This window comes from Myiozetetes cayanensis, unplaced genomic scaffold (assembly GCF_022539395.1).
Source record: "Myiozetetes cayanensis isolate MyiCay16 unplaced genomic scaffold, myiCay2020 scf24, whole genome shotgun sequence".
NCBI classification, from domain to species: domain Eukaryota; kingdom Metazoa; phylum Chordata; class Aves; order Passeriformes; family Tyrannidae; genus Myiozetetes; species Myiozetetes cayanensis.
Window position 1 is genome coordinate 9517483 of NW_026087456.1, and position 24674 is coordinate 9542156.

At 43.8% G+C, this 24674-nt stretch overlaps 2 protein-coding genes across 11 annotated transcripts in view; one reads left to right on the forward strand and one right to left on the reverse strand.

Moving 5' to 3' along the window:
- Positions 1-7415, reverse strand: part of RASSF6 (Ras association domain family member 6) — a 68643-nt gene extending 61228 nt beyond the window's left edge. For 4 of the 7 annotated variants that reach the window (XM_050320712.1, XM_050320705.1, XM_050320708.1 and 1 more), the window contains exons 1-4: positions 6966-7415; positions 6393-6417; positions 5757-5875; positions 257-346 (exon numbers count right to left, since the gene is read on the reverse strand). The gene's annotated coding sequence lies outside the window, so the exon portion shown is untranslated. Of the gene's footprint in view, positions 1-256; positions 347-5756; positions 5876-6392 lie in introns of all 7 variants that reach the window. The other 3 variants (XM_050320707.1, XM_050320706.1, XM_050320711.1) reach the window with 3 other exon arrangements.
- Positions 7416-7554: 139 nt separating this feature from the next.
- Positions 7555-24674, forward strand: part of LOC126642791 (epigen) — a 38937-nt gene continuing 21817 nt past the window's right edge. For 2 of the 4 annotated variants that reach the window (XM_050320703.1, XM_050320701.1), the window contains exons 1-6: positions 7555-8012; positions 12701-12885; positions 13213-13335; positions 17715-17867; positions 18599-18706; positions 22198-22290. In XM_050320703.1, coding sequence (XP_050176660.1) covers positions 7630-8012; positions 12701-12885; positions 13213-13335; positions 17715-17867; positions 18599-18706; positions 22198-22290 — 1045 coding nt within the window. In that variant the 5' untranslated portion in view covers positions 7555-7629. Of the gene's footprint in view, positions 8013-12700; positions 12886-13212; positions 13336-17654; positions 17868-18598; positions 18707-22197; positions 22291-24674 lie in introns of all 4 variants that reach the window. The other 2 variants (XM_050320700.1, XM_050320702.1) reach the window with 1 other exon arrangement.

Genomic DNA, 24674 nt, shown 5'->3' on the forward strand with positions numbered 1-24674 from the left:
TTAGTGGAAGGTTTAATGAACAGTAGACATGCTAGTGAGAGCCTGGATTATATGTGTTTCTTTTTACTTGAAGCAGAACTTCTTGAAGGAATAAAAATGTATGAGAATGATCCACTGTGTGGGGGCAAAACACAAGCACAGACAAAACAATTAAACTGCAGTTAAAAGGGAAGGTTTTCTAACTGAAAGTCAGTAACTAATTAAGAGTTTATCCATGCAGGTGTCAGATCTTTAACACCTTCTTTTGCTAACTTACTGAATTCCTGTTGTCAAAATTCTATCAGGTCCTCAAATTCTGCTTTCTTCTCTGTTTGGAACTTCATCTCTGACAGCAATGACCGTCATACTGTAAAAGAGAAGCAATTTACGTAAGCATTGCTCGCTGTGAACACAAGTTTAATAAAAAGAGCCAAAGAAAACAGGTTTTGTTGTAGCTGGTTTATAATGAACACTGAAGTTTCACCCACTCCTACCTAACACCAAAAACACTCCAAGTAGTTTTTGCATAGCCAAATCTTTCTCTGTAGTCAGCAGCAGACTCGATTGACCAAGGAACATGAGAAAAAGCTATCAATCCACCTGCACGCATCTGACCTGTTGGCAGGCCAAATCCTACAGTCATTTCCTTGTTGAAAAATTTTCACAGCAGAAAAGTATTTGGAGAAAAGTGTGTATTTACTTTACGGCAATATTCTAATGTTTATAAGAAAACCAAAGGTAAAAATGCAGAATTAAAATTAAATCAAAGGTTGCTTTTCTCAACAGCTTATTTTCTAGAGAAAGCCTCTAGCATGCTTAGTCTCCTACCACCTCAATGTACTCCTGATGGGCATTCACTAGCAATTTTAGGAAAGAAAGTTAGCTGCCATAACTTTTAAAACAAATGTCTTGACATATTCCTGTATCTTGTGTGTATTGAGGCGACTTGGAGTCCCACAAGCTGAAAATTTAAAAAGGGAGGAAAAACAACAGAGAAACACAAGATAATGGGAGACATAACCATCCACACTGTCCTCAGTGGTGATCACATTCATCAAAAATGTTATTGATGGGTTTCCTCCAAATACATCCTTCCCTAAACACATCCTGAAACAAGCTGAAAGGTTATGTGTCCCTCTCGCTGTTTTGTGTGTTATTTTGGATAAGTAACTGTGAATTGAGCAAACTTATCACTGCCATTTTGCCTTCCTTTCAACAAAGAGCAGGCATGTTTTGTTGCCAGGAACAATCTAGTTAATTTTACCACAGACTCCAAATGTGCCGAAGGCTGACCCTGCACGCGGCACTCAAGTTCTGTAAGACAGAATTCCCTGGGATGGCAGCTTTAGTATCTTCTAGGGTGTAAGCCAAGTATGACTTCTCCATTTTTCCTTCCTTGCAACACAAGCACTGAAAGTAACAGACAGGATCAAAGTGTGGGTGTCATGAGAGAAAGCTGCAAAGATTTTGTGACGATTCCAATGAGTGTTCCCATTTTCTTGTGGTTCGCTCATCTCATCACACTGTTTTCTCAACTGATTTCATCACCTTAATCAAAAAGACCACAACTATCCAAAGCACACCCTCAAAAATTACTCAGCTCCAATTGATCTGAAAACTTAGTTGGATTGAAATTGTCTTAATCCAGGTTGGGGTGATGCTGATTTGGGGGCTTGGATTGGGTTTTTTATTCCCATTATAGCTGGGAAATACTACAAAACATATTATTGTTAGAGGTAAAAAAGGCAACATAACGATAAAACTAAGAGATGGTATCAGCAGGACACAGCCCTTGACTTCAGATACTAGTAGGAAGTGGTGACATCACATTTTACAAATCACAAGCTAATTCATTCCTAACCAAATCCCTGCAAGAAAAATCCCTGCCCCTTCAGAGATTGTCCATGTTAAATGGTTCCTAGGCCAGGAGAAAAGTTCACCTCAGACTTGTATCGGGGACACATCCTCCAAAGCCATTCTCATGCATTTAGGAGAAGCCCTCACCTGCTGAAAGGAAATATCTCCTCTTTAATTGTCTTTTGGCTTTCCTGGGCCTGCTGCCAGGGAATGCATGCTCCCGCTCCAGGTGCCAAGCCAAATAAATACCTGCTGTGGAAAAGCACACAGCCAAAGCCTGCAACAAAACAGCCAAATCACTTCCTGCATGTATTGAATTAACAACTGGGTAACGTGAAGGCAACTAAGCCATGGGGTAAATAATGCTCTGCAAGCAGCTCCTCAGGGCCTGCCTGAGCAGGGACAGTTTCCTGTGCTCCAGGAATCCTGAGACCCAGATACAATCACAGAATCATGGAGTATCTTCATGCAGCAGCTCCTGCTAAAGAACACAGGTAAGGTGGTTGACTTGAATGGTAACTTCAGCTTTGGAAAAAACAGATATAAAAAGCTGGATTTGTCCTGACAATATAATGAAATATACCTCAATTAAAGGATTTCCCTGTGTAAAAATACACTGGGTTTTTTTTTAGAGAAATTCATGTTAAAATGAACCTGTGTACCTGCGTCAGTGTGGCTGTTGGGATGCAGGGAAGGAGTAATCTCTGATGTAGAGAGAGATTAACCCCAGATGGATGTATTGAACCCAAGCACGCCCCTGCAAGCGGCAGGAATTTGTATTCTGGTTTAACTTGAAGTAGCGGCTGTGTTTGAAGTTCAACAGTTTTCCTGGGTGTGAAGGAGCAACAAGTTTGCTGTGGTAAGAAACTGTAACAATCTACAACAGCAAACTTGTTTCCATAAAGAAACTGTTCAGGTCCCAGCTGTAACTAGGACCTCTGACACTTTTAAAACCAGGAATCCCTGTGCCTGGGCTCTTCCAGTGCAATTGGTAACTTCCATCCCTCGGGGCAGGGTACTTGTTTAGTGACAGACAAAGCAATTGCTCTTTGCAGGTGAAATCCAAGAGAATCTCACCTGAAGGCATAACCACATCCTGGCCTTATTGACATGGCTGAGACACACACTGTTCTCCTGTGACACTTGAGGAATGCTGGCTCGTCCTTGGAACATGGCACAGCCAAACTAAGGTATATGGAAAACTGTCTCCTTCAGTAGCGTTGGGGAATTCTGTAGATAAGGGCCCTCCATCCCCAACCTTGGCAGTGCCAAAATACACCTATGGTTAGAGAGCAAGAAACATGTTCTTCCTTTCCCTCCCACCATTCCCTTCCTGCCCTTTCCAGGTGACCTGATCTTACTGCTCCCCCTCCATAGCCCTGAGAAAGCCTTGCCTACACTGACCACCACTCAATAGACTTCAGTGTGTCTGCACACATAACAACTTTCTGCCTGGGAATGGTGTCCATCCAAAATGAACTCATTGCCCTCTTGGAACCAGTCTGTCTCAGGAATAGCATGGATTCCAGGGAGCTGTACATCCAGCTCTGCTTGAGCGGAGCAGCAGATATTTGCAAAATCCTCCATCCCCAGGGCAGATTTTTCACTTTCCCTGCCTGGTGCACACCAAAGACTGTGACTAAAAGACTGACAACAACCAGTTTCCCTCAAAAGTTGAAACATATCACTTACCTGCTGGAATAGGGGCCTATTTTATATGTTATCTTTGAAAGCTGTGGATCACTGAAAACTTCTACAGTTCTTCCCTCCTGCTCTGTGTCACATTTTTTATTCTTATGCAAGTCAATCTACTAAAACAACAATCAAAACATCTTCTTGTGCAACTCTGGATTTTTGCCTCCCAACCCCTTTTTCAGCTTGGAAGTACATACATTGCCCAACAAAAAATGCTAGTAAAACAGGACACATAAAAGCCTCTCAGTTTTTTCAAGTCCTCATGGGACTTAGAAATTGTCATCATCAGCTCTTTGAAATTCACAAGATACTAAGAAGAGCACCAGATAAACGAATGCAGATAGCAGAATGTATAGTCACAGTAAGTCACAGTAAGCAACCTAAAACTGTTTGTAATCCTTATTACTGTTTTTTTTCTGGAACCAGAAAGGGGTTTGGTTTCCATGTAAAGTTCCAGTTTGGAGTAAATATCATATTTTGTGCTATATTGTAATGAACTTGTTGAACTGAAAAATAGTTATATTTATATTTAAGCATTTATAAAATATTTTGAGGAATGGCTAGGAAATTGCTTTGTTCTCCAGAGCTGCAGATTACGGAAGGAGAAAGTCATTCAGCCTCTGGTCCGGTCCAGAATGGTGTGGACCAACCCAGGGACTATCCCAAAACGGCGGGGACAGACCCAGGGGCTGCCCCAAAACGGCGGGGACCGACCCAGGGGCTGCCCCAAAATGGTGGCGACTGACCAAGGGGCTGCCCCAAAATGGCAGCGACCGACCCAGGGGCTGCCCCAAAATGGCGGCGACCGACCAAGGGGCTGCCCCAAAATGGCGGCGACCCACCCAGGGGTTATCCCAAAATGGCGGCGACCCACCCAGGGGCTGCCCCAAAATGGTGGGGACCGACCCAGGGGCTGCCCCAAAATGGCGGCGACCGACCCAGGGGCTGCCCCAAAATGGCGGCTACCAACCCAGGGGCTGCCCCAAAATGGCGGTACCAGCCCAGGGCTGCCCCAAAATGGTGGGACCGACCCAGGAGCCTTGAGGCCCCAAAATGGCGGCGACCGACCCAGGGGCTGCCCCAAAATGGCGGCTACCAACCCAGGGGCTGCCCCAAAATGGTAGGGACTGACCCAGGGCCTTGAGAGCCCCAAAATGGCGGCGACCGACCAAGGGGCTGCCCCAAAATGGCGGTGACCCACCCAGGGGTTATCCCAAAATGGCGGCGACCCACCCAGGGGCTGCCCCAAAATGGTGGCGACCGACCCAGGGGCTGACCCAAAATGGCGGCGACCGACCCAGGGGCTGACCCAAAATGGTGGCGACGACCAGGGCTGCCCAAAATGGCGGCGACCGACCAAGGGCTGCCCCAAAATGGCAGGACCGACCCAGGGCCTTGAAGCCCCAAAATGGCGGCGACTGACCCAGGGGCTGACCCAAAATGGCGGCGACCCACCCAGGGGCTGCCCCAAAATGGAGGGGACTGACTCTTTGGGCCCCACAGGGAACAAGGAAGCACAACCAAGCCTGAGGCGGGGGCCCAGCCGAGGGGAGCGGATAAAAGGATGGTGACACAGGTGTCGAGGGGCTGCTCCGCTCCATTTCCATCTCAGAACGATTATTTTTTGCACATTTTACATAACGACACGTCACCCATTCCAGGACAGATCCCAACATAACCCTGCAACTGTGAGGCCATGTAATCCCAACGTCCCATTCAGAGAGCACTACGGGATGCTTAAAAAAGCCAGATAAAGGGACAGCAGAGTTATTAAGGAAATTCAGACATTGCCAGTAACAACAGTTGAGAGACATAAACAGGATTTTTGCATTTAGTTGGTATTTTGTGGGTTTCTATTAAAAGGACATAACTAATTAAAAGATATCATCATGCATCTTATTAAAACTTAAAACATTGTAAACTTCTGTTAGAAGATTCCCAATTAAAAAACACCATAAAGTTAAACCACACTGTTATGATTTACAACTTAATTCTCCATTTTCTGATGAGAGGAGTTTCCTTCTGAATCCTAATGAGAAAGGGTTGTGGAAATTAAGATAGGAAGTACACTGATGAAAGAGTCTCCTAGAAGTAAAACTCGCCTCAGAGAGACTGAAAGCAACCGTAACCTTGTTTTTATGTCAACCTGGAGAATAAAAAAAAACAAAGAAGAAAGAAATTTGGAGTAACACATTAAATAGTTTTTGCAAAAGAGAACTGCTAACCTTAGGCAAGTCAGTTGTTCACACAACACAAACGTGACAGCTTTTTGCTCGTGCCTGGAATGGGGCAGACTCCTGCTCTGACACACACATCCTTTTCCTATGTCCATGCAATTTCTTTTCTTTACGTTCAGCAGAGAAGATGAGAAAGAAAATGGTACAAAATCAAACTGAGCCAAAACGGATATCCCTCCTGCTTGACTTTTTTTTTTTTTTTAAATAACAGTATCTTGTGCTTACTAAAGCATCACTTATATGACCGACCTTTTCAACACACTTAGCCACCCACAATGAACATTTGTGAACTTCTTATTTGGGAATAAATATGAGAACATTCTTATGGAGCATCACAACAGTATTTTACATGTCTCAAAAAACCTGCACGAAAACCTCTGGAACATCAGTATTGCAGGAACACCTTCCTTTTGCAGAACTGGAAAAACCAGTTATTAGCGGTGTTGGAAATATATAGCTTTTCTAATTTTCAATGGTTGTAATTAAACCTTTTAGTTACTTATTTTAATTAATCATAATCTCAGGCCTCAAATTACTCTTAGCCAGCTACTTTTGTAAGGATATAGATTCTTAATAATTTTCTAAGTTCTACTTAGCAAAAGTAAGAATTTTTGCTAAACTGACCTTGATGTGCTTCAATGAGCAAAGCCTGGGAAAAAAAATATACTGTTGAAGCTGGACATCCAGAAAGACAGAACACAAATAATAATAAGAAAAAAGGTTTAGTATTTGTGCTGGAAAAACACCACCAGAGGGCAAGACACTAAAAAGACTCCAGATATGGACTAACTGTTATAGAAAAGGAGAAATTAATAGCCAAAAGAAGGTAGAATAGGAACTGAGGAATTACGTAATTTAGAACCAATTATCAATTATCTCTTTGTTTTCTAAAATGTAAAAGCAGATAAAAAAGGCTATTATTGGTGCCTGTGTGGGGACTGGGATTCTTTCAGTCTTTCACACACACCTTGGGCCAGAAATAAAGTAATGCCTTCATTTCTAACACTACGAAGATGGTATGAGAGAGTTTTATTTATTCTGACACTTTCAGAGTGTTTGGTAATACTGGCAGAGAACAGAAGCAGGCATCGGTCCAGAAATACAGCTGTTTGTGGCAAAACGGGCAGAATCAATTCTCGCTATACAGAATATCCAAGGGGTCAGAGGCCTATTTCAGTAACTGTTCAGCTTCCTCACCTTTTCAGATCTGAAAATACAGAGCAAAGACAGTGGTTTCAGCACCGGCGCTTTGGATCTCCTGAGGCGATCCTGAGGGGAGCCGAGCCGAGCCGAGCCCTCAGGCGTTTCGCGCCCTTTTCGCCCGCCGAGTGCGGCGCGCGCTCCCAGCCACAGCGTGAGGCGATCGAGGAGGACGAGGAGGAGAACGAGGACGAGGAGGACGAGGAGGACGAGGAGGACGAGGAGGACGAGGAGGAGAAGGAAGGAGCGCGGAGGAAAACTCCCCGATCACCGCTGCATATCTGTCGGCGTTGCGAGGGGAACTGCTGGCGCTGCGCGTGAGGGATCGCCACCGCCTCAGTGGCGTCCAGCCCCGGCGCACCAGAGCGGAGAAGGAGGAGGCAGAGGAGAAGAAGGCTATGGTGACCACCGCCATGTCGGTCAGTTCTCACAGAGAGAAGCGACGCCGTAACCAAGCGACGAGGGAGGAGTCGGGGCAAGTGACGGGAACGACGTCACGACGGAACAGGCGGAGCCGAGGACAGGGCGGAGCCGAGGACAGGGCGGAGCCGAGGATAGGGCGGAGCCGAGGATAGGGCGGAGCCGAGGACAGGGCGGAGCCGAGGACAGGGCGGAGCCGAGGACAGGGCGGAGCCGAGGACAGGGCGGAGCCGAGGACGTCATGCCTGAGGGGAGAGCTGGAACCTCGCAAATGGTGCCCCGAAGTCGGACTTCGTTTGCAGTCTTTGGTTTCCGTGAGCTTCTGTTCCCGTCCCTCAGCACCGCCCTTCCCTCAGTTCTTCCCGTCCCTCAGCTCCGCCCGGCCCCGGCCGGTCCACTGTTTGCCCCGTCTCCTCCCCTCGTCGCTTGGTTACGGCGTCGCTTCCGTCTCTGGGGACCGACCGACATGGCGGCGGCCACCACAGCCTTCTCCTTTTCCTTCGCCTCCTCCTCCTCGGCGCTGCTGCGCCCGGGCTGGACCCCGCTGAGGCGTTGGCGAGCCCTCACCGGCCCGGCGCCGCGGGCCGCCTGCAGCGCCAGCAGCTTCCCTCGCAGTGCCGACAGGTACGCGGCGCCCATCGGGGCGTTTTTTTTCTCGTTCGTTCCTCCTCCTCTTCGTCTTTCTCCTCCTTCTCCTCGATCCCCTCACGCTGTGGCGGAAAGCGCGCGCCGCACTCGGCGGGCGAAAAGGGCGCGAAACGCCTGAGGGGGCAGCGGGCTCGGCTCCCCTCAGGATCGCCCTTGGCGGTGGATGCCCTCAGATCCCCGGTGAGTTCCGCGGTTCTTCTCGGGAAAACTGAGCTCTGTGTCAGCGGGATGGCGGGCGGCGAGCGGGCCCGGCCCTGCCCTCGGTGATCCACCAGGGATTTAAGCGGTGCGCCCGGAAGGAGCCCTTGCAGTGTGATCTTCCTGCCCCCTCCCCGAGGGGAAGCTGGTATTACATGTTTGTTTGCTTCTGGTACCTTAAAGAGCCTCTCAGTGGTTTTCTAGAGCATTACTTTATATATTAATGATGTGGTGGCAAGCAGGACACGGTCTGGTGCAGTGAGGACCATTCTGCTGACATCAGTCACAGTGCTGGTTTAATTTATTGTGCTGTCTGCACAGGGATTCTTGTGCTGGTGTTGTAGCACAGCAGCTCCGAGCACTTTCCTGGATGTGGATGGGAGGGTGTCACTGAGTTCCTGCTTGTCAGCCTTTTCATTTATACTGGTTTTGTGTTAAATCCTGACTGAAAGTTGGCTCTGTTCAGCAGAACCCAAGCACCTGTGCTGAAAGTATTGTCTTTGCTCTGTGTTTTCAAACATGAAAAGATGAGGAAGCTGAGCAGTCATTGAAATAAGCATTTTCTGTTCTGTATATCGAGAATTGATTCTGCCAGTTTTGACACAAGCAGCTGTCTTCCAGTGCATATTCTGCTTCTGTTCTGTGCAGCTAGTAACTGTTTTTTCGAGTTGTGCAAAATGGAGATGTTCTTGCCATAATGATTTTCCAGAGGTTTTTGTGTGATATGTATGGGATGTGGAGAATCCTGTTGTGCTGCTCCATCTGATCTTGGGCTTTTAGTGTATAGGTTGATCTGGAATAGCAACTGAGATCTTTGTTTCTGTCACATTCTGCAAGTGACAGGATCCATTTACAAGAAGAATTCAGTAAGTGAATTTCCTGTTGTAAAGTCACGCTGGGTTCAGAATAGGAGCATCCGTGCTCTAGGAATACCAGTGGGACAGGGTGATGTAGTAACACATATGAAATCTGTCATTTAACCTGGTCATTACATCTGTCATAAATGTCAGTAAATCTGTCACTGACCAACACCTGGTCAAGGTTTTCCTGTGGCTAATGTTTAAAATAATAATAGTAAGAATTAATTTCTTAATTTCAGTGTCTTGAATAGCCTCCTGCAATGTAACCTTTCTGTACAGCTGAAGCTTTCCTTGCTCATGTAGTTCTTGTATAATAATTCCATCGAAGGACTTAGACTATATGGACTCTAAACCTAAGAAACACCAACATATTTGTGGTGGTAGTGGTTCAAGGGTTGGACTTCATGATGTCAGAAGTCCTTTCCAACCCATCCGATTCTATGATTCTATATTTTGGTATTTAGTAATTAGTACTTAGTATTTTTATATTTGGCATCTGTGAAAAATGCTATTTACCCTCTCCCTTCTCAGTAGATATGAAATAGGAAAAATAGAGCTACTGTTTACATTGATACATTTCTTAACTTCAGAGTATCCATGTAGCTGCTGGAATGCAGGAGAGGTTTGTTCTTGCGAAGTAGGGCCATCCTATAATTTCTTACTAAGGTACAATTGTCCTTGTTTTCTTCTGCCTGTGTGAATTAATGTGAAATAATTTTTACCTTCTATATCACTGCAAAAAAAAGTCCTTCTGAGATGGAAAGTGAGCACCCATGTCACCATCCTTTTAGCTGCTCCACTCAGCTGTGGTGCCCCCAGGCGAGGCTGTGCTTCCATGTACCCTGTGGGGCTCAAAGAGTCAGTCCCTGCCATTTTGGGGCTCTCGAGGCCCTGGGTCAGTCCCCGCCATTTTGGGGCTCTCAAGGCCTGGGGTCAGTCCCTGCCGTTTTGAGACAGCCTTTGGGTCAGTCCCCACAGTTTTGGGGCAGGCCCTGCGTCAGTCCCTGCCATTTTGGGGCAGGCCCTGGGCCATCCCACTTGTCCAGAGCTCAACGTGTTCCCCTCACACACCTTTCCCACCTAGTTGTTTTGAGCCAGTCAACCCTTCCTCTGGTCTCATACAGAAATAAAGCTGGAAGTGCAATCCTGGAAGCAGTTTGGGACATTACTAAAGAGGGAACTTCTTGCTAAGGGATAATTGTCCTTGTTTTCTTCTGCCTATGTGGAGTAATGTGAAATAATTTTTGTCTTCTATATCTGGGCTGCCCCAGAGTGTTAATTTCTCAGAGTGGTTTTGTCTTGAAACACTTTTTGTTACCAGACAAGGCTTTGCCTTTTAAAATGGCCTTTTTCTGAGGCTTGTACAACTCACTGTTGTCCTTGGAAAGATCCAGGTGTTGAAGAGCCTTATCCCAGCACCTCTTGGGCAGGATATATTGCACGTGTTTTCTCCTGGTTTTGTGTGTTTCAGGGTGGGTTTTTTCCTTCTAGATTTGTGCATTTTTAGCACTGTTTATCTGTTCACTTGCTTTGCCTTGGACCTTTGGATGACTGAGAAGACTGAAGGTGATGGGGTGAGAAGGGTGAGGTTTCAGTGAGGATGGACCTTGAAAGCTTAATGATCCTGAGGCCAGATTTTGAGGAAGAGTGTGCACTTAACATGGTTTGTTAGAGGCTGGGAAAACTTTTCGTTAGACAACGCATTTATAGTGAAAGTAGCATAGGAAGGTGATACTCATTCCTATGGATTGAACACATTTTTGGCACCAAAATATTGTAAAATCCTTGTATTGTTAAATGGGGAAGGCATTCCTGTACAGGTGGGCATTAATTATTTGCCTGGGATAGTGAGTACATGGAAAGCAGTGTCTTGTGCCAAGGGCATGTAGAACTGAATCATAAGTAATGAAGAAGAGAGAGAGACATGTCTGAAAATGAGCACACACAGAGGAGGCCACACAGGAAAAGAATAAAACCGCACCTGTTCCCTACATTATTTTTTCTGTAAGTGAAACTACAGAAACTTGTGTCTGGGTGTAAAAGGGAAAGAAGCAAGGTGTTTGTGCTTTTTTATTTGTGCTCAGTGTGTTTCTAATACCTTGTTTTCCTGATAACCAGTTGGATTAATTGATCTTAGCAGAGTGTGTGTGCTTTTTGGCTTTTTGCTTATATGTTTGGCTTGTTTTTGTTTGTTGGGTTTTGGTTTTGTTTGTTGTGGTTTTTTTAACTAGGCACTGTGGATTTTTTTTGTTTTGTTTTGTTTTTGGTTTTTTTAGTTATAATGACACCTCTTCCTTCTAACTCATTTGGAGTCCTTGATAAACTATGTCTGTTACAAACAGTGGTCTTTTTGAATTAATTTTTTCAGGTCAAGGCAGTGGTTACAGTGTTCATGTGTCTATGTGTTAAATTCTCCATCTCAGAGAAGGAAGCCTGCAGAGACTTAATTTGTACTAAGATCAAGTAATCCTTTGGTGGTGTTTGGTTAAGAACTGATGAACCAGAAACCTGTCGTCTTCCACACTTTTGTGCATTCTAGGCTCTCTGCTGATGGAGACTTACTGAGAATGATTGAAACAGCAGAAATTTCTGAAGTAATAAAAGGCAGTTTACTTCATCTCCCTCTTAAAGTTATGACTTTGAATCTTAGAAATGACCATGTTTTAAACCAGATCAGTGATACAATTTCTTGCTCTGTAGCTTTCTGCCCCTTCCTGCTTTCTCCCATCTAAGCACCACCAGCATCAAGCAATAAAATTAGTATTTTAAGGCTGTTTGTTTGAAACAAAAGAACTAACATGGTATAATCTGAAAGTTAGAGGTGCTGGAAGGTTTTTGTTTGTTGCAGGTCAGTGGAGAGTGTGTGTGTGGGGAGGTTCCACATCCCTGGTTGGGGTGATGATCACAGCAATGATAGAGGGAAAGAGGGGACTGAGGAGTTCTGAGACAAGTTCAACACAAGACTTTCAGTTTTCCTCCGCTTTTATACCTGGCAGCAGTTCACCCAGGGAGAGTCTTCATCTGCTCTAGTGCTGGTTGAGGAGCACAGGGAGGTTACTGGAGTGAGGGGGAACTGAAAGGATGAAAGTGGAGAGGACATGACAGAAGCTCCTGAGTTTGTCACCACTGGTTTAACTACTGGGTGAAGTCCTAAGTATGGTTAAATAGTATTAATTAGCATCATCTAGGCTTGGACAAAAGAATAATGTGAATAATCTCAAGTCAAATAGAGTTTTAAGGATATATGGGTGCTGTTGTGAGTAAAGACTCCTTAAAACAGAAGAACTTAAGAGCATAAGAATGTTCTCATTTTCTATTCCCAAATGCAGGAGTTCATGAATGTTCAACGTGGCTGGCTAGATTTTGGGAAGGTGGGCTGTGGCTGGTGAGCTCCTTTTCTGTGTGCAGTGATGGCATATTCCTGTTCTTCAAATAAGAGTGGGGAAACACTTCTTTACCCGTGGATTTGTAGTGTGTTTTTCAAATGAAATACTAGCAAATGAATCAAAACGTTTTGCAGTGGTTGGCATGGTAGATCACACACTTAAAAGTGTCTTCCTGGTGAAATTTCAGACTTAAATATTGTGTATCTTTTTGTCTTTATAGTGATGAAGCAACAGTTATCTCAGGGACAAAGCTTGCTAACCAAGTTTTGAAAGAAGTTCAAAGGGATGTAGAATCGTGGATATCCGTTGGGAACAAGAGACCTCATCTCACTGTCATATTAGTAGGAGACAATCCAGCCAGTCATATCTATGTCAGGAACAAGATAAAAGCAGCTGCAGCTGTGGGTATGTCATATAAGTGATCCTTTGGTAAGCATAAGATACTGCTATTTAGAAATAAAAAAATAAAGCAGAAGGAATCCCCTGTTTTGTCTTAATTCAATCTTGTACCATTTTCTTTGTTGTCTTCTCTGTTGAACCTAAAGAAAAGAAATTGCATGGACATAGGGAGAAAGTAGTTTTAATATCACTTGACTGGGAGCCATAAGTTTAATTCTGTATCTTGAAATATTGTTAGGAAACAGTTTTTAAGCCTCAGACAGATTTTTAGATGAAATGACCAAGCTACCCATAGATTCATTTCCTGTGTCTTCTGTTTTTTGTTTTTATCAGGCATTTCTAGTGAGATCATTCTGAGGCCTAAAGACATTTCTCAGGAAGAGCTCCTAGATATGACAGTGAAGCTCAACAAGGATTCGAGAGTTAGTGGTTTGTTAGTTCAACTTCCTCTGCCAGGTAGGTGATACCTTTTGTACTGCTCCTCTTCTACAGTCTGTGTGAGAGGAAAGAGTGGGACACCTTTGGGCTACACGTGTATCTTGTGGACATGAGAAACTGGTAAGAGAGGACATGCGTAATAAAGGATTAGGTGAGATGGTAATTATGTTGTTCTACCTGCTGTTAATTTTAAACAAAAAAACAAATCATGAGAATCATTTCCTATGTCAAACTTGTCTTTTTTTAATGATCGGTCAGAGTGGTATTTCAAGGCATTTCCCTCCACATATAATTTATCCAGTTGAATTATCTTTATTTTTCAACATGTTCCAGTGTTTTGCCTTGAGCTGCATACGTTCATCCCCTAGATGATGCTGAGTTATGCTATGCAGGAGATGATGCTACAGCCTTTCTCACAGTGATTGCAGGTTTTGCCTTCAACATTTATTCCTGTTTTCTATGCTGTCCCTAATGTTCCAGGTGAGCTTTGTGCAGAGGTCCTAAAAGCCTGGACTGAAATCTTGGGTTTTTAATTTCCCTTCTCCTAATTTGTACTATAATCTCACTGAAATGTCACTTGGGAGTAGCTGGCCAAGTGGTAATTTTACAGTGATGAAAGTTGTAAAAAAATCCCCTGGACTAAACTAAAAGCATTTTACATCTATGAAAGAGGAAAATTGGGGCAGATGCTAAGTTGCAGAGGAAGAAGTGCTTTTTTTATATTTGCAATAAAGAGCAGCGTTCATGGTGAGGGACGTTTGCACTTGGTACACCCAGAGGGCTGCCTGAAACCAGCCACGTGCTGACATACATTTGCCACAAGGTGGAAGTACAACACAGTTAAGGAGCCCGCTCTTGGACCCCAAGTAAGGATCTGCTGCAACGTGGTTGTTTTCCTTTGAACAAACATCTCTGCCACTAAGAGCAGATCAGAGTAAACAGGTAATGTAACAAATGTTCATTCCAGCAGTGAGAACTCCTGCAAAAGATGGAGTGCTGAGAGCCCAGGAGTGGAAATCTTTGTGTCTGGAGGGTGTAGCAAAAAGTGGCTGATCTGCTTCCTTCAGAGTTGAGCTTGTTATGTGAGTTTTGGTTTTTTTTTTTCAGTAAACAACATGATGTGTGGCTTTTGATCAACATTGGGATAAAAACAGTCAGAAATAGCTTTGTTCTCTTGCAGATTGTGAGCTGGAGCAACTTAACTGCGAGGACTGTGATCCTTGCCTGAGGAGAACTTCCTTTCTGTGCACAGTTTGAGAGCGTTGCCTGTAATGTGGTGCTGGTTTTCTGGAGACTCTCCTGTATCTTAGTTAGAATTGCCCAGGAGACAGCAATTTTGTATTATGTTATGTATTTGTGAGAGACGATGAAAATCCGTCTGGTATTTTTTCAAATCCTTTCCTGCTGTGCTTTTGTTTTCATCAGTCTTCCCCTTTGAAAGCCAGTCTTTATTTTCCCTGTGCCAGCACTAGGGGCAGATGTTTGTTGTGTAAATAGGAGTTTCTCTGTGTGCAAGTTGGAGTAACTGGGCAAGGGATGTCCAGTGTAGCCCTGCAGATTTAGCTCACAAGGGAGAGAGTTATTGCAGGGAGGAGCTTCATCTAGAGAATGGCTTGGAGTGGCAGCAAGGAAATTTGTGTAGATAACAGCTGACATTTCATGAGACTGACAGTAAGGTATGTAAGGAATTCTTTTGTTCCCCTGGGAATAAACAGGTCTGTGTGCAGGCACGTGGAAACAAACCCAGGACAGTACATTTTGTTAGGTGAAGAAAACCTGCCCATTAAATAACACAGCAAGTGTCTCTACAGTGTGATTTGGGTTGGTTGGTTGGTTGTTTTGGGGATGGCCCAGCCAAGACCATGTTTGGGAAGTGTCCCTCATGGTTAGGCAGGAAGGTGTCCCCACCCTGTCTTCTCAGGCCCATGTGAGCCCACTTGTCCCCAGCTCTGCATCTCCATTTCTTCCAGGTCCTCTGTGCCCTTTTCTTAAATTGTACAAGCCAGTTTTGTAAAGCATGATTACTTTCCCTTTGATGTGATTGTGCCTATTACATGTCTGTTTCTGGGAAGCTACAGACAGACAGGGGTGAGGAGATGTCTGTCAGAGCAGGAGTCTGCCCCATTCCAGGCACGAGCAAAAGCTGTCACGTTTGTGTTGCGTGAACAACTGACTTGCCTAAGGTTAGCAGTTCTCTTTTGCAAAAACTATTTAATGTGTTACTCCAAATTTCTTTCTTCTTTGTTTTTTTTTTATTCTCCAGGTTGACATAAAAACAAGGTTACGGTTGCTTTCAGTCTCTCTGAGGCGAGTTTTACTTCTAGGAGACTCTTTCATCAGTGTACTTCCTATCTTAATTTCCACAACCCTTTCTCATTAGGATTCAGAAGGAAACTCCTCTCATCAGAAAATGGAGAATTAAGTTGTAAATCATAACAGTGTGGTTTAACTTTATGGTGTTTTTTAATTGGGAATCTTCTAACAGAAGTTTACAATGTTTTAAGTTTTAATAACGTGCATGATGATGTCTTTTAATTAGTTATGTCCTTTTAATAGAAACCCACAAAATACCAACTAAATGCAAAAATCCTGTTTATGTCTCTCAACTGTTGTTACTGGCAATGTCTGAATTTCCTTAATAACTCTGCTGTCCCTTTATCTGGCTTTTTTAAGCATCACGTAGTGCTCTCTGAATGGGACGTTGGGATTACATGGCCTCACAGTTGCAGGGTTATGTTGGGATCTGTCCTGGAATGGGTGACGTGTCGTTATGTAAAATGTGCAAAAAATAATCGTTCTGAGATGGAAATGGAGCGGAGCAGCCCCTCGACACCTGTGTCACCATCCTTTTATCCGCTCCCCTCGGCTGGGCCCCCGCCTCAGGCTTGGCTGTGCTTCCTTGTTCCCTGTGGGGCCCAAAGAGTCAGTCCCCTCCATTTTGGGGCAGCCCCTGGGTGGGTCGCCGCCATTTTGGGTCAGCCCCTGGGTGGGTCGCCGCCATTTTGGGGCTCTCAAGGCCCTGGGTCAGTCCCTACCATTTTGGGGCAGCCCCTGGGTGGGTCGCCGCCATTTTGGGGCTCTCAAGGCCCTGGGTGGGTCGCCGCCATTTTGGGCAGCCCCTGGGTGGGTCCCCGCCATTTTGGGATAGCCCCTGGGTCGATCTCCGCCATTTTGGGATAGTCCCTGGGTCGGTCCCCACCATTTTGGGATAGTCCCTGGGTCGGTCTCTACCATTCTGGACCGGACCAGAGGCTGACTGAGGCTCACGGAAGGTGGGGCGGAGCAGTGAGTGACCATCCCACCTGTCCAGAACTCAACCTGTTCCCGTCACACACCTTTCCCACCTGGTTATTTTGAGCTTGTCAACCCTTCCTCTGGTCTCGTGCAGAAATAAAGCTGGAAGTGCAATACTGTAAGCAGTTTGGGATGTTATTAAACAGTGAAGGAATAGACTGTAATGTCCCTTCTCATTGCCAGAAGTTTGGAACTAGATGTCCTTTAAAGGTCCCTTCCAACCCAAACTATTCTGATTCTGAAATTGTGACTGAGGTACCACTGTGTAAATACATTTATTAAATAGTTTGCCTTCTGGATCAGTAGAGGATGTTTTGGGGAGCTGTTCCTTTGGAGTGTCATTTTTTGTGCCAGTTTTAGATTGGGTTTGTAACTCTGCAGAGAGAGGACTGGCATACATATTTTTTCCTAATCAGTCCTAATGTTTATGCAGTATTAGCTTTAAGCAGTTGCAGACCTCTTCCATATCTTTAGTGCATATGAAAAATGTTCATTATGAATAGATATTGATAATATACATGAAGGCAACGTCATTTAAGCCATAGATAGTGTTTTGTGCTCATCAGTATCAGTTTTGGGTACTCTCAGCTTTGCAATGAAGTAGGATATATTTTGGTCCTACTCATTACCAGCTGACTAAAAATGGTTGTATTGCTGGAAAGTGAGAGCTAGACCTGCAAAGTTACTTCAGCTTAGGATTTTCATGTATTTGTTTAAAACTCAGATCATCATCCCTTATGATCTTATACGTACCATGCACAGTGGCTTTTTTGAGCCACTTTCAGAATGCAGAACGACTCTGAAGTGACTTGCTTAAACCTGTCTTTTTATAGTCACTACCATCATTCTCAGCTGGGTATTGGCCTCTCATATTTTGACAGAATCTGTTGTATTAGCACTCTGACAAATGGCATAGTTTACTTTTGAGTAGACTACTTGAAAAGTAACTGCTGCCTTTGGAGGGGCAGTGTAGTCTATTCCCAGTGAAAAACAATAATTACCCTTGTTAGACCAAGTGTGTGTGTTTCTCTGTGATGATTCAGACATATTGGTGACTCCATCCCAGTGCCAGAACTGTAATTTGGGAGCATCGTGTCTCCCAGATCACATAGATGAACGGAGAGTTTGCAACACCATCGCCCCTGAGAAGGACGTCGATGGATTCCACATCATGAATATTGGACGTCTGTGTCTTGATCAGCCTTCCATAATTCCTGCCACTGCTGCTGCCGTGTGGGAAATCATAAAACGGACAGGTAAGAAACTCAGCTGTCCTGAAAACCTTTTCATCTGGGGAGAGGAGCAAAGGGTTAAGTGAGGTGTGAGTTAAAGGTTATCTCAGCGTACTGGGCTGAGTGAAGAACAAACATTTAGAGGAGTAATGTGAATAATAAGGAGGTGCCAAATAGATGAGATCTTGTACCAGTAGCATAACTGTTAATTAAGTGTAGAGAGTAGTACTTGGTGGAACACTTCAGTAACTTTCTGCATTTTACAGTGTTACAGGGAACTTTCTGTGCTATTGTTTACCTCCCGATTATTCGTGAAATAGAAGATTTCTATGCATAAGTTTATGTAAGTGAAAGGGAAGAAACAAGATCAACAGTGGGAGCGGTTAATTCCCTTTATCAGGAGAAAAGAGTGTCCATGTGTTCACTGGTGTTCATTTTCTACTTAGAATGTACATGTTCTTACTGGTAGCCATAAAAGCTTCAATTCCCCTTTGTGGTCAGAGAGGGGAAATTAAGTCCCTGCTCAGGGTGATTCAGATAACCTGAATGAGTTGCCAGTTTTCTTTTTGCAAGGGGAAAGCTGAAAGTTGTTTTGTAGATTCATCCCTCAAATTTAGCCTTGTGGATTTTCACGTCATGTTGATGTCAGCAGCCCACAAGAACAGATAATTGTATTTTAGGGACTGAGAAGAAGGGCTTAGGTGTATCAAAATAGTGAAATAGAATTTTTTTATTATTATTTTTTTTGCTACAAGGAATACCCACATTTGGAAAAAATGTTCTTGTAGCTGGAAGATCTAAGAATGTTGGGATGCCTATCTCAATGCTGTTACATACTGATGGAGAGCACGAAAGGCCTGGAGGTAAGTCCAGGAATGTCATTTTAATGTTTCCTTTTGTGAAATCCTGAAAGTAAAGCTGACTAGAAGATTCAAAAGAGAAAGCTTTTCACTTTTGTCAACACCTCTAGGCGGAGCAGAGAAATAAATTTGCTCACATATTTCTTGGCATATTCTCAGGTGAGCAGTTTCTGGACTTGACTTTTTCTGGTATTATGTCACCATTTTGTCCTGCCTTTGAAACAGCTGCTGTTTCAACACCATCAACACTGAATGTTGAGGATAACACTGACAGTGAGGCCCTGAAGAGCTGCAGAGGTTTGCGTGAGGTTTGTACAAAGCAGTGCAGCTTTGTGCCTTCTCCTCCTGCTTATTTTGTAACAGTTTCATTTTTCGTGCACACATGAGCACACATGTACACATAATTCCTCATACACTTTTATATAGATATGTAAAATAAAGGTCACGTAATTTTTGTTGTGCTGTGTCAGTTAATTGGTGTTTATGAAAATGCCCAACCAAGTAACTTGTCAGTGTGAGCTCAAGGGTATTACATGTTGGGCTGGGGTATGTTTCTGCAGGGCACATCCTCCTGGAATCCAGAGGTTATAGTGGAAATATTTTTAAGCAATTCTAATTACAGAACCCTGGAGGTGCTGCTATAATTGTGCTGTAGGAAGAAAACCAAATATAATTTAAATAGAATGCTACCCTTTTGCAACTTTGTTGTGATATTGGTAACTGCCACGGGGGTGTGCACAAGTGAGGTAAACATGAATGTTTAATCCCAGGCACATTTAATAGGAGCGCAGTGAAATCTATTATTAATATAATAAAACATTAAAAGCTTTACACTAATCATAGAGTTGGTTTTTCCATCCAGCCTCTGTGGGAAAGTTGCTATTTGAATCTTCTCTCAGTGTTTGAGTTGTAATTAGCACTGGTGCATAGTTCTGGTCTCATCCCTATTCCCATGAAAAATTAGTCACATTTTTGCCCTTTGCTGCAAATACTGGGTGACATGTCTTACTGGCAGTGCGGATGGTGTTTGAAGTAGGCTTGGTGCAGCACAAAGTTAGGTTGCAAACCATTCACATGTTTCTCAGTTGTAAATTTGGAGACTTAGTGACCTTGTTGTACTTTGTGGCTTTCTGCCAGCCTTCTGGTTCCTGACATCTTACATGACTTCTTCGGCAACCTTGTTTGCTGGCGTTGTCAGTGATGCTTTGTATGTCCTGTATTTGATGTTGGACAGAAAAATGTTTGGATATTCCCTTACCAGTAGCGGGACTGGAATCTAGGTACAGAAAGAGTTAACTCATTGAACTTATCTTTGCTTAATTTGAAGAAATGCGTTTATTTTAAGGTATGTTCTATTTTTCCCACCTCCTAAGTGGTGGTACACAGTATAAAGCAGCTAGCCGTGAGAAAACTAAGGAACAAGTGTACTTCTTTGACAATAAACTAGCATTAAGTGTGGGTATATGTTGGGTGCATAACGATAAATAGTTTTGTAGTTGTAATCCGCTGGAGTTTTGGTTCCTGACCCGCAGATGGGGCTGTCCTTGAAGATCTGGTTCGTCTCCTGCAGGTGGTTTTCAGCTCTGTTGCTGCTATGAACAGCAAGAGACCAACCTGGACGGTGTGTCGAAGGAAAGGCAGGCCAGGGTTAGGCTTCAGCTTTTTTTTTTAACTCAGGAGGATGGGGACCAGAGAAAATCTAAAACTAAGTGCTGAAAATTGACTTTCTCGGGTTACTGGTCAGGGTAGGTTTTTATCAGCAATTGGGCTGATTTGATTGAATGTTTTTTATTGAGAAGTGATGCAAGAGATGTGTACGATACTTCTTTTTTCTTCATTTCTGTTGTAGCCTTTGTTGGGCTTTCTGACAGATCATGAACAAAACTGAGAAGGTGGAACCTGTCTTCATTTGCGATGTTTTATATGTAGGAACAGTCATATCCTGCAGGTGGCAATATCTGATCAGATGGAAGAGCTATGTGAACCCTTCCAAAACAAATCGTGGTCTGTGTAGGCAGGTCAAGAGACTATCTCTGTTTTATAATCTAGGGAATTGACTTGAGAGTATGATGTAGAATCTCAATTGCTAAATATATTCCTCTTCTTTAAGAGAAGTAACAGTGTAAAAAGTTATTTGTTTTTTCTTTTGGCATGATCACAAATAAATAGAAACCCTCCCCTTTCTGAGGTGTCTGTAAGCTTCTGGACAGCTATTCTCTCAAGGTAGGGGCTTCCCCCCTCTTCTTTCTCATTTCCTTTTTGGTAATGAGAGCAATTACTTGGTTTCAGGAGCTGACAACAGACACATCTCTCACCAAAATCTTGGTGGCAAATTAGCACTGATTTTATTACTCAGAGGTAACTTTGTAGCTTTGGATTTTATCCTTTGGTTTTTCTGAGCCTCTATGCTGAGTTATGATTGTGATTTTGGGCAAGACATACTTCTTTTGTTTAAAGCAGATATCAGAAGACTCCTGTTTCAAGCCTGTACTTTTCTGTTCTCGTTGTCTGCAAATGTCTTGATCTGCCTCCCTTTAAAGAGATGATGTACACTATAGAGACTAAGGGATGAGGGGAAAGAGCAGAGAATTCAGAGCACGGAGAGGTTGAAGATGAAATGTGTGAGGAAAGGAGTTAATGAGAGGCACATATTGGATCAGTCAGACACATTCCAGAGGAGACAGATGTGATGATAATGTCTGAGATAGCAAAAAGTTTTAGCTTAATGGTTAATAATGTGGCTTCAGAGTCTGTGGTGAATGGAAGGCAGAGATGGGGGGATGTAATGTCTGAACACTGTGCAGTGCAGATAGTTGACAGGAAGAGGGTTGAGGGAACTCCTCTGAGAACTGTTATCTTGGCTGCTTGCTTGGGCAGTCCTTAAGGGATCACCACACTTGATGTTGGACGCAGTAGGAGATTTCAGACCCTCTCCCCATTACAGTTCATTTTGTGTGTCGTGGCCTTGGGATCTCCATCAGCACAGGGCTGTTTGTAGCTCTTGCCCAGAAGTGTGGGTGTGTGCAGGAGTGGGCCCCCCAGGTGTTTTGAGTTTGCCCTGAAGGATATGTGCTTCTCTTGCTTCTACTGGTGATCTTGTGTTTGAAGGTTGGGTTTGTGACAAACAACTGAGTCTTGTGGCACCCTGTACAAATTGGGCTTGATAAAGCAGACACTGGATTCCATGCTGGGTTTGCTTTCTGTAATTCCACTGAACATAACAAAGCTGCAAAAGTAATAATTTAGTCTACAGTGTATAAAGTAATACATCCTGTGAGAATTTCCAAGAACAAATGTTTCATCATATATGTGAACAGTAAGTGTTGTGAGTGTTCTGCCTATGCTCATCGACGTGTTGCATCCCAAGACAAATACGATGATCATCTGTTCTGTTGTTAATGTAACAAAGTAAGTAATTTTCACCTGAAAGTAAATGTTCTACTTTTCATAATATTTCATATGTGGCAATTAATTGATAATCTGTTCCATTTCAGGTGATGCCACAGTGACCATTACTCACAGATATACCCCAAAAGAGCAGCTCAAGATCCATACGCAGCTTGCTGACATAGTAATAGTAGCTGCAGGTAATGCTAGTTGTCGTTAATACTCCCATTGCAGCATTTCAAACCTAAAAGGAGGACTTGGAGTCTGTGGCACCGGCTCCTTCAGGTTCCACTGAAAATGTGTGCTCGTGCTTGCTGAGGGTGTTGCAGTAGGGAGGATTTCTGCAGTACGAAGAACAAGTGATTTGGCTCTTTGTTCTTGCCCTTCACATTTGCAGACTCATAAACTGTTTCTCGTCACATATGACACCTTTGCCTTAGGGAGACTTCGAAGTGAACTCAAGATTGGGAACCAGTCAGTGCATAGTTTATACAGGTATAATTATGTAAATTAAAACATTCTCTGTGTCTTGCAAAAATCATGAGTCATTTAAATTTTGACAGGAGGGTTTCTTTAAGTCAGCTGGAGGCTGCATTCATAAAACCATGGTAATGTTCCCTTGGTGTTAATATTAAGGGCAACCATTCTAAACTAACTGAAGGTTTTGGTAACCTATGTTATTATGGCCTTTTACAATTATCACGTAGAGAGGAAAAGAATGGTAATGGCCTGGACGAAGGGCCTGAAAAGTCAGTGTCTATACTCTTAAAACAATATAGAGTGAAATACTTACAGGTTGACTAGTCTACTCCACAGAAACAAGCACAACTGCTTCTAAGTGACCTCTATTTTTGTTTACAGGTATTATAAATAGAAAAAAACCCATAATGTAAAACAAACAAATAATACAACTTACGAAAATCTTGGTAAAATTGTGTGTCCCTTGCACCCTGGGGTATCATCCTTCTCTTGTACCATTTTGGAGCACTGCAGGAGGATTGTGTCTTTTCTACTCCCTTTCTCCCTCTTCATCATCCTCAAGACCCAAATTGTGCTTACTTGTTGTCTAGGTGAAGACAGAGAGGTACCTGTCTAAAGCTTGTCACTTCCTGTTGAAGTGAGATGCCCTTTGTTTCAGGGTTTAACTTCTGTGTCTCTTTCCCATGGCAGCTCAGGAGCAAAAAATCAGCTTGTTTGTCGCACTTCTATTTACTCAACAGTGGGCCTGACCAGAATTCACCACTGTGAATAAAAGATAACAACGTGTGTGCTAACTGGAAATAAACCAGTAACTTTTCATCCAAATTCCCTGCTTCCAAGTTCATTATCACATTTTAGCACTGAACATGGTTTGTCATCACTTCTCCTTGGAGTTAAATGGCCCAGTAGCAATTCAGCCGGATTTGCACTTCACATTATTTTCCTTGTGTCATTTGTAACAGGAGTGTGATACAGCACTCGTTACACAACTTGAGATATACTTGGAATGATGAAAAAAACTAGGGCTCGGTTGTGCAAACGGCATGCGGCCCTGCCCCAGTAGGTGCTCTGGGCAAGATTATACTTTACAATGGTGGAATCCCTCCAGGCTTCCTTTTGTTGCATGAGAACTGTGCACATTGTACCTTTGGGACCACGCACTCCCTGGAAGCGTTTGACCTGTTCAGTGAGTGTTGCAGAAAAGGTGACTTGTACCCTGCCAGGTTGGAACAGCTGATGTTACAGGCCGTTGTACAAGATACAGAAATGGAAAGGAGCTTTTTGTGTGTGTCTGCTTGCAAGACCAAGATTGCTGTTCTCACTCTTTCTCCCGTTCCTATGTAATACTTTTAAAAGAGCTGTCTGCATCCTGGCTCCTGGTTGGTGACTCGTTGCAGTGAACCTGTTCTGGTGTGGTACTCCACCTCTGAGTGCTTTTCTGTTCACTTGCATTCATGGCTGTGGTAATAGCTCAGATCAGGTGCTTCTATTGTTACTCCTGAGTGAGGAGATCCATCTCTCTGTGCTGTCTCTTATTCGCCCCCAGACTTGGGGCCCCTGCTTTTCTGCTTACTTGGATTGTAACTATCCATGCAGTTTATTCCTTCCCTCTTGTTCCCTCCCAACTCCTTGCATCATAAGTTGCAACAATGCTGCTCTTGTCCAGCCCACCCCTCCCTAAAATCTCTTTCAGTACCACACAGCTTTTTTATTTCTTGCCAAAGCATCATATTTCCTGTTAAGCACACCTGACACTTTGGATCCCACCAAAGCCTTTCCCATCTTGTCCCTCTATCCTTGCCTATACAGACATCCCCCAGAATCTGTTCTTTTTGCCATTGGCCCAGAGCCAGAGCAGAAGAAGAAGTGCACCTTTACCTGTGGTGCTCATAGAGCCACCACAGGACTTGCAGGGCGGTGATGGAGGCAGCAGGACTCTTGTACTAGTCAACCTGCTGCTCCTGCTCTCTTGGCTTTCCAGTCTGCTGAGAGAGAAGACTCACCCGCCTGCTAGGTTTGGAGAGGAGGTAAAGAGCAAAAAGAACAAGTGTGCCAAATGCCAGATGAAATTCTTCTGGGACTACTTGTGTTGTCCCTCAGGACA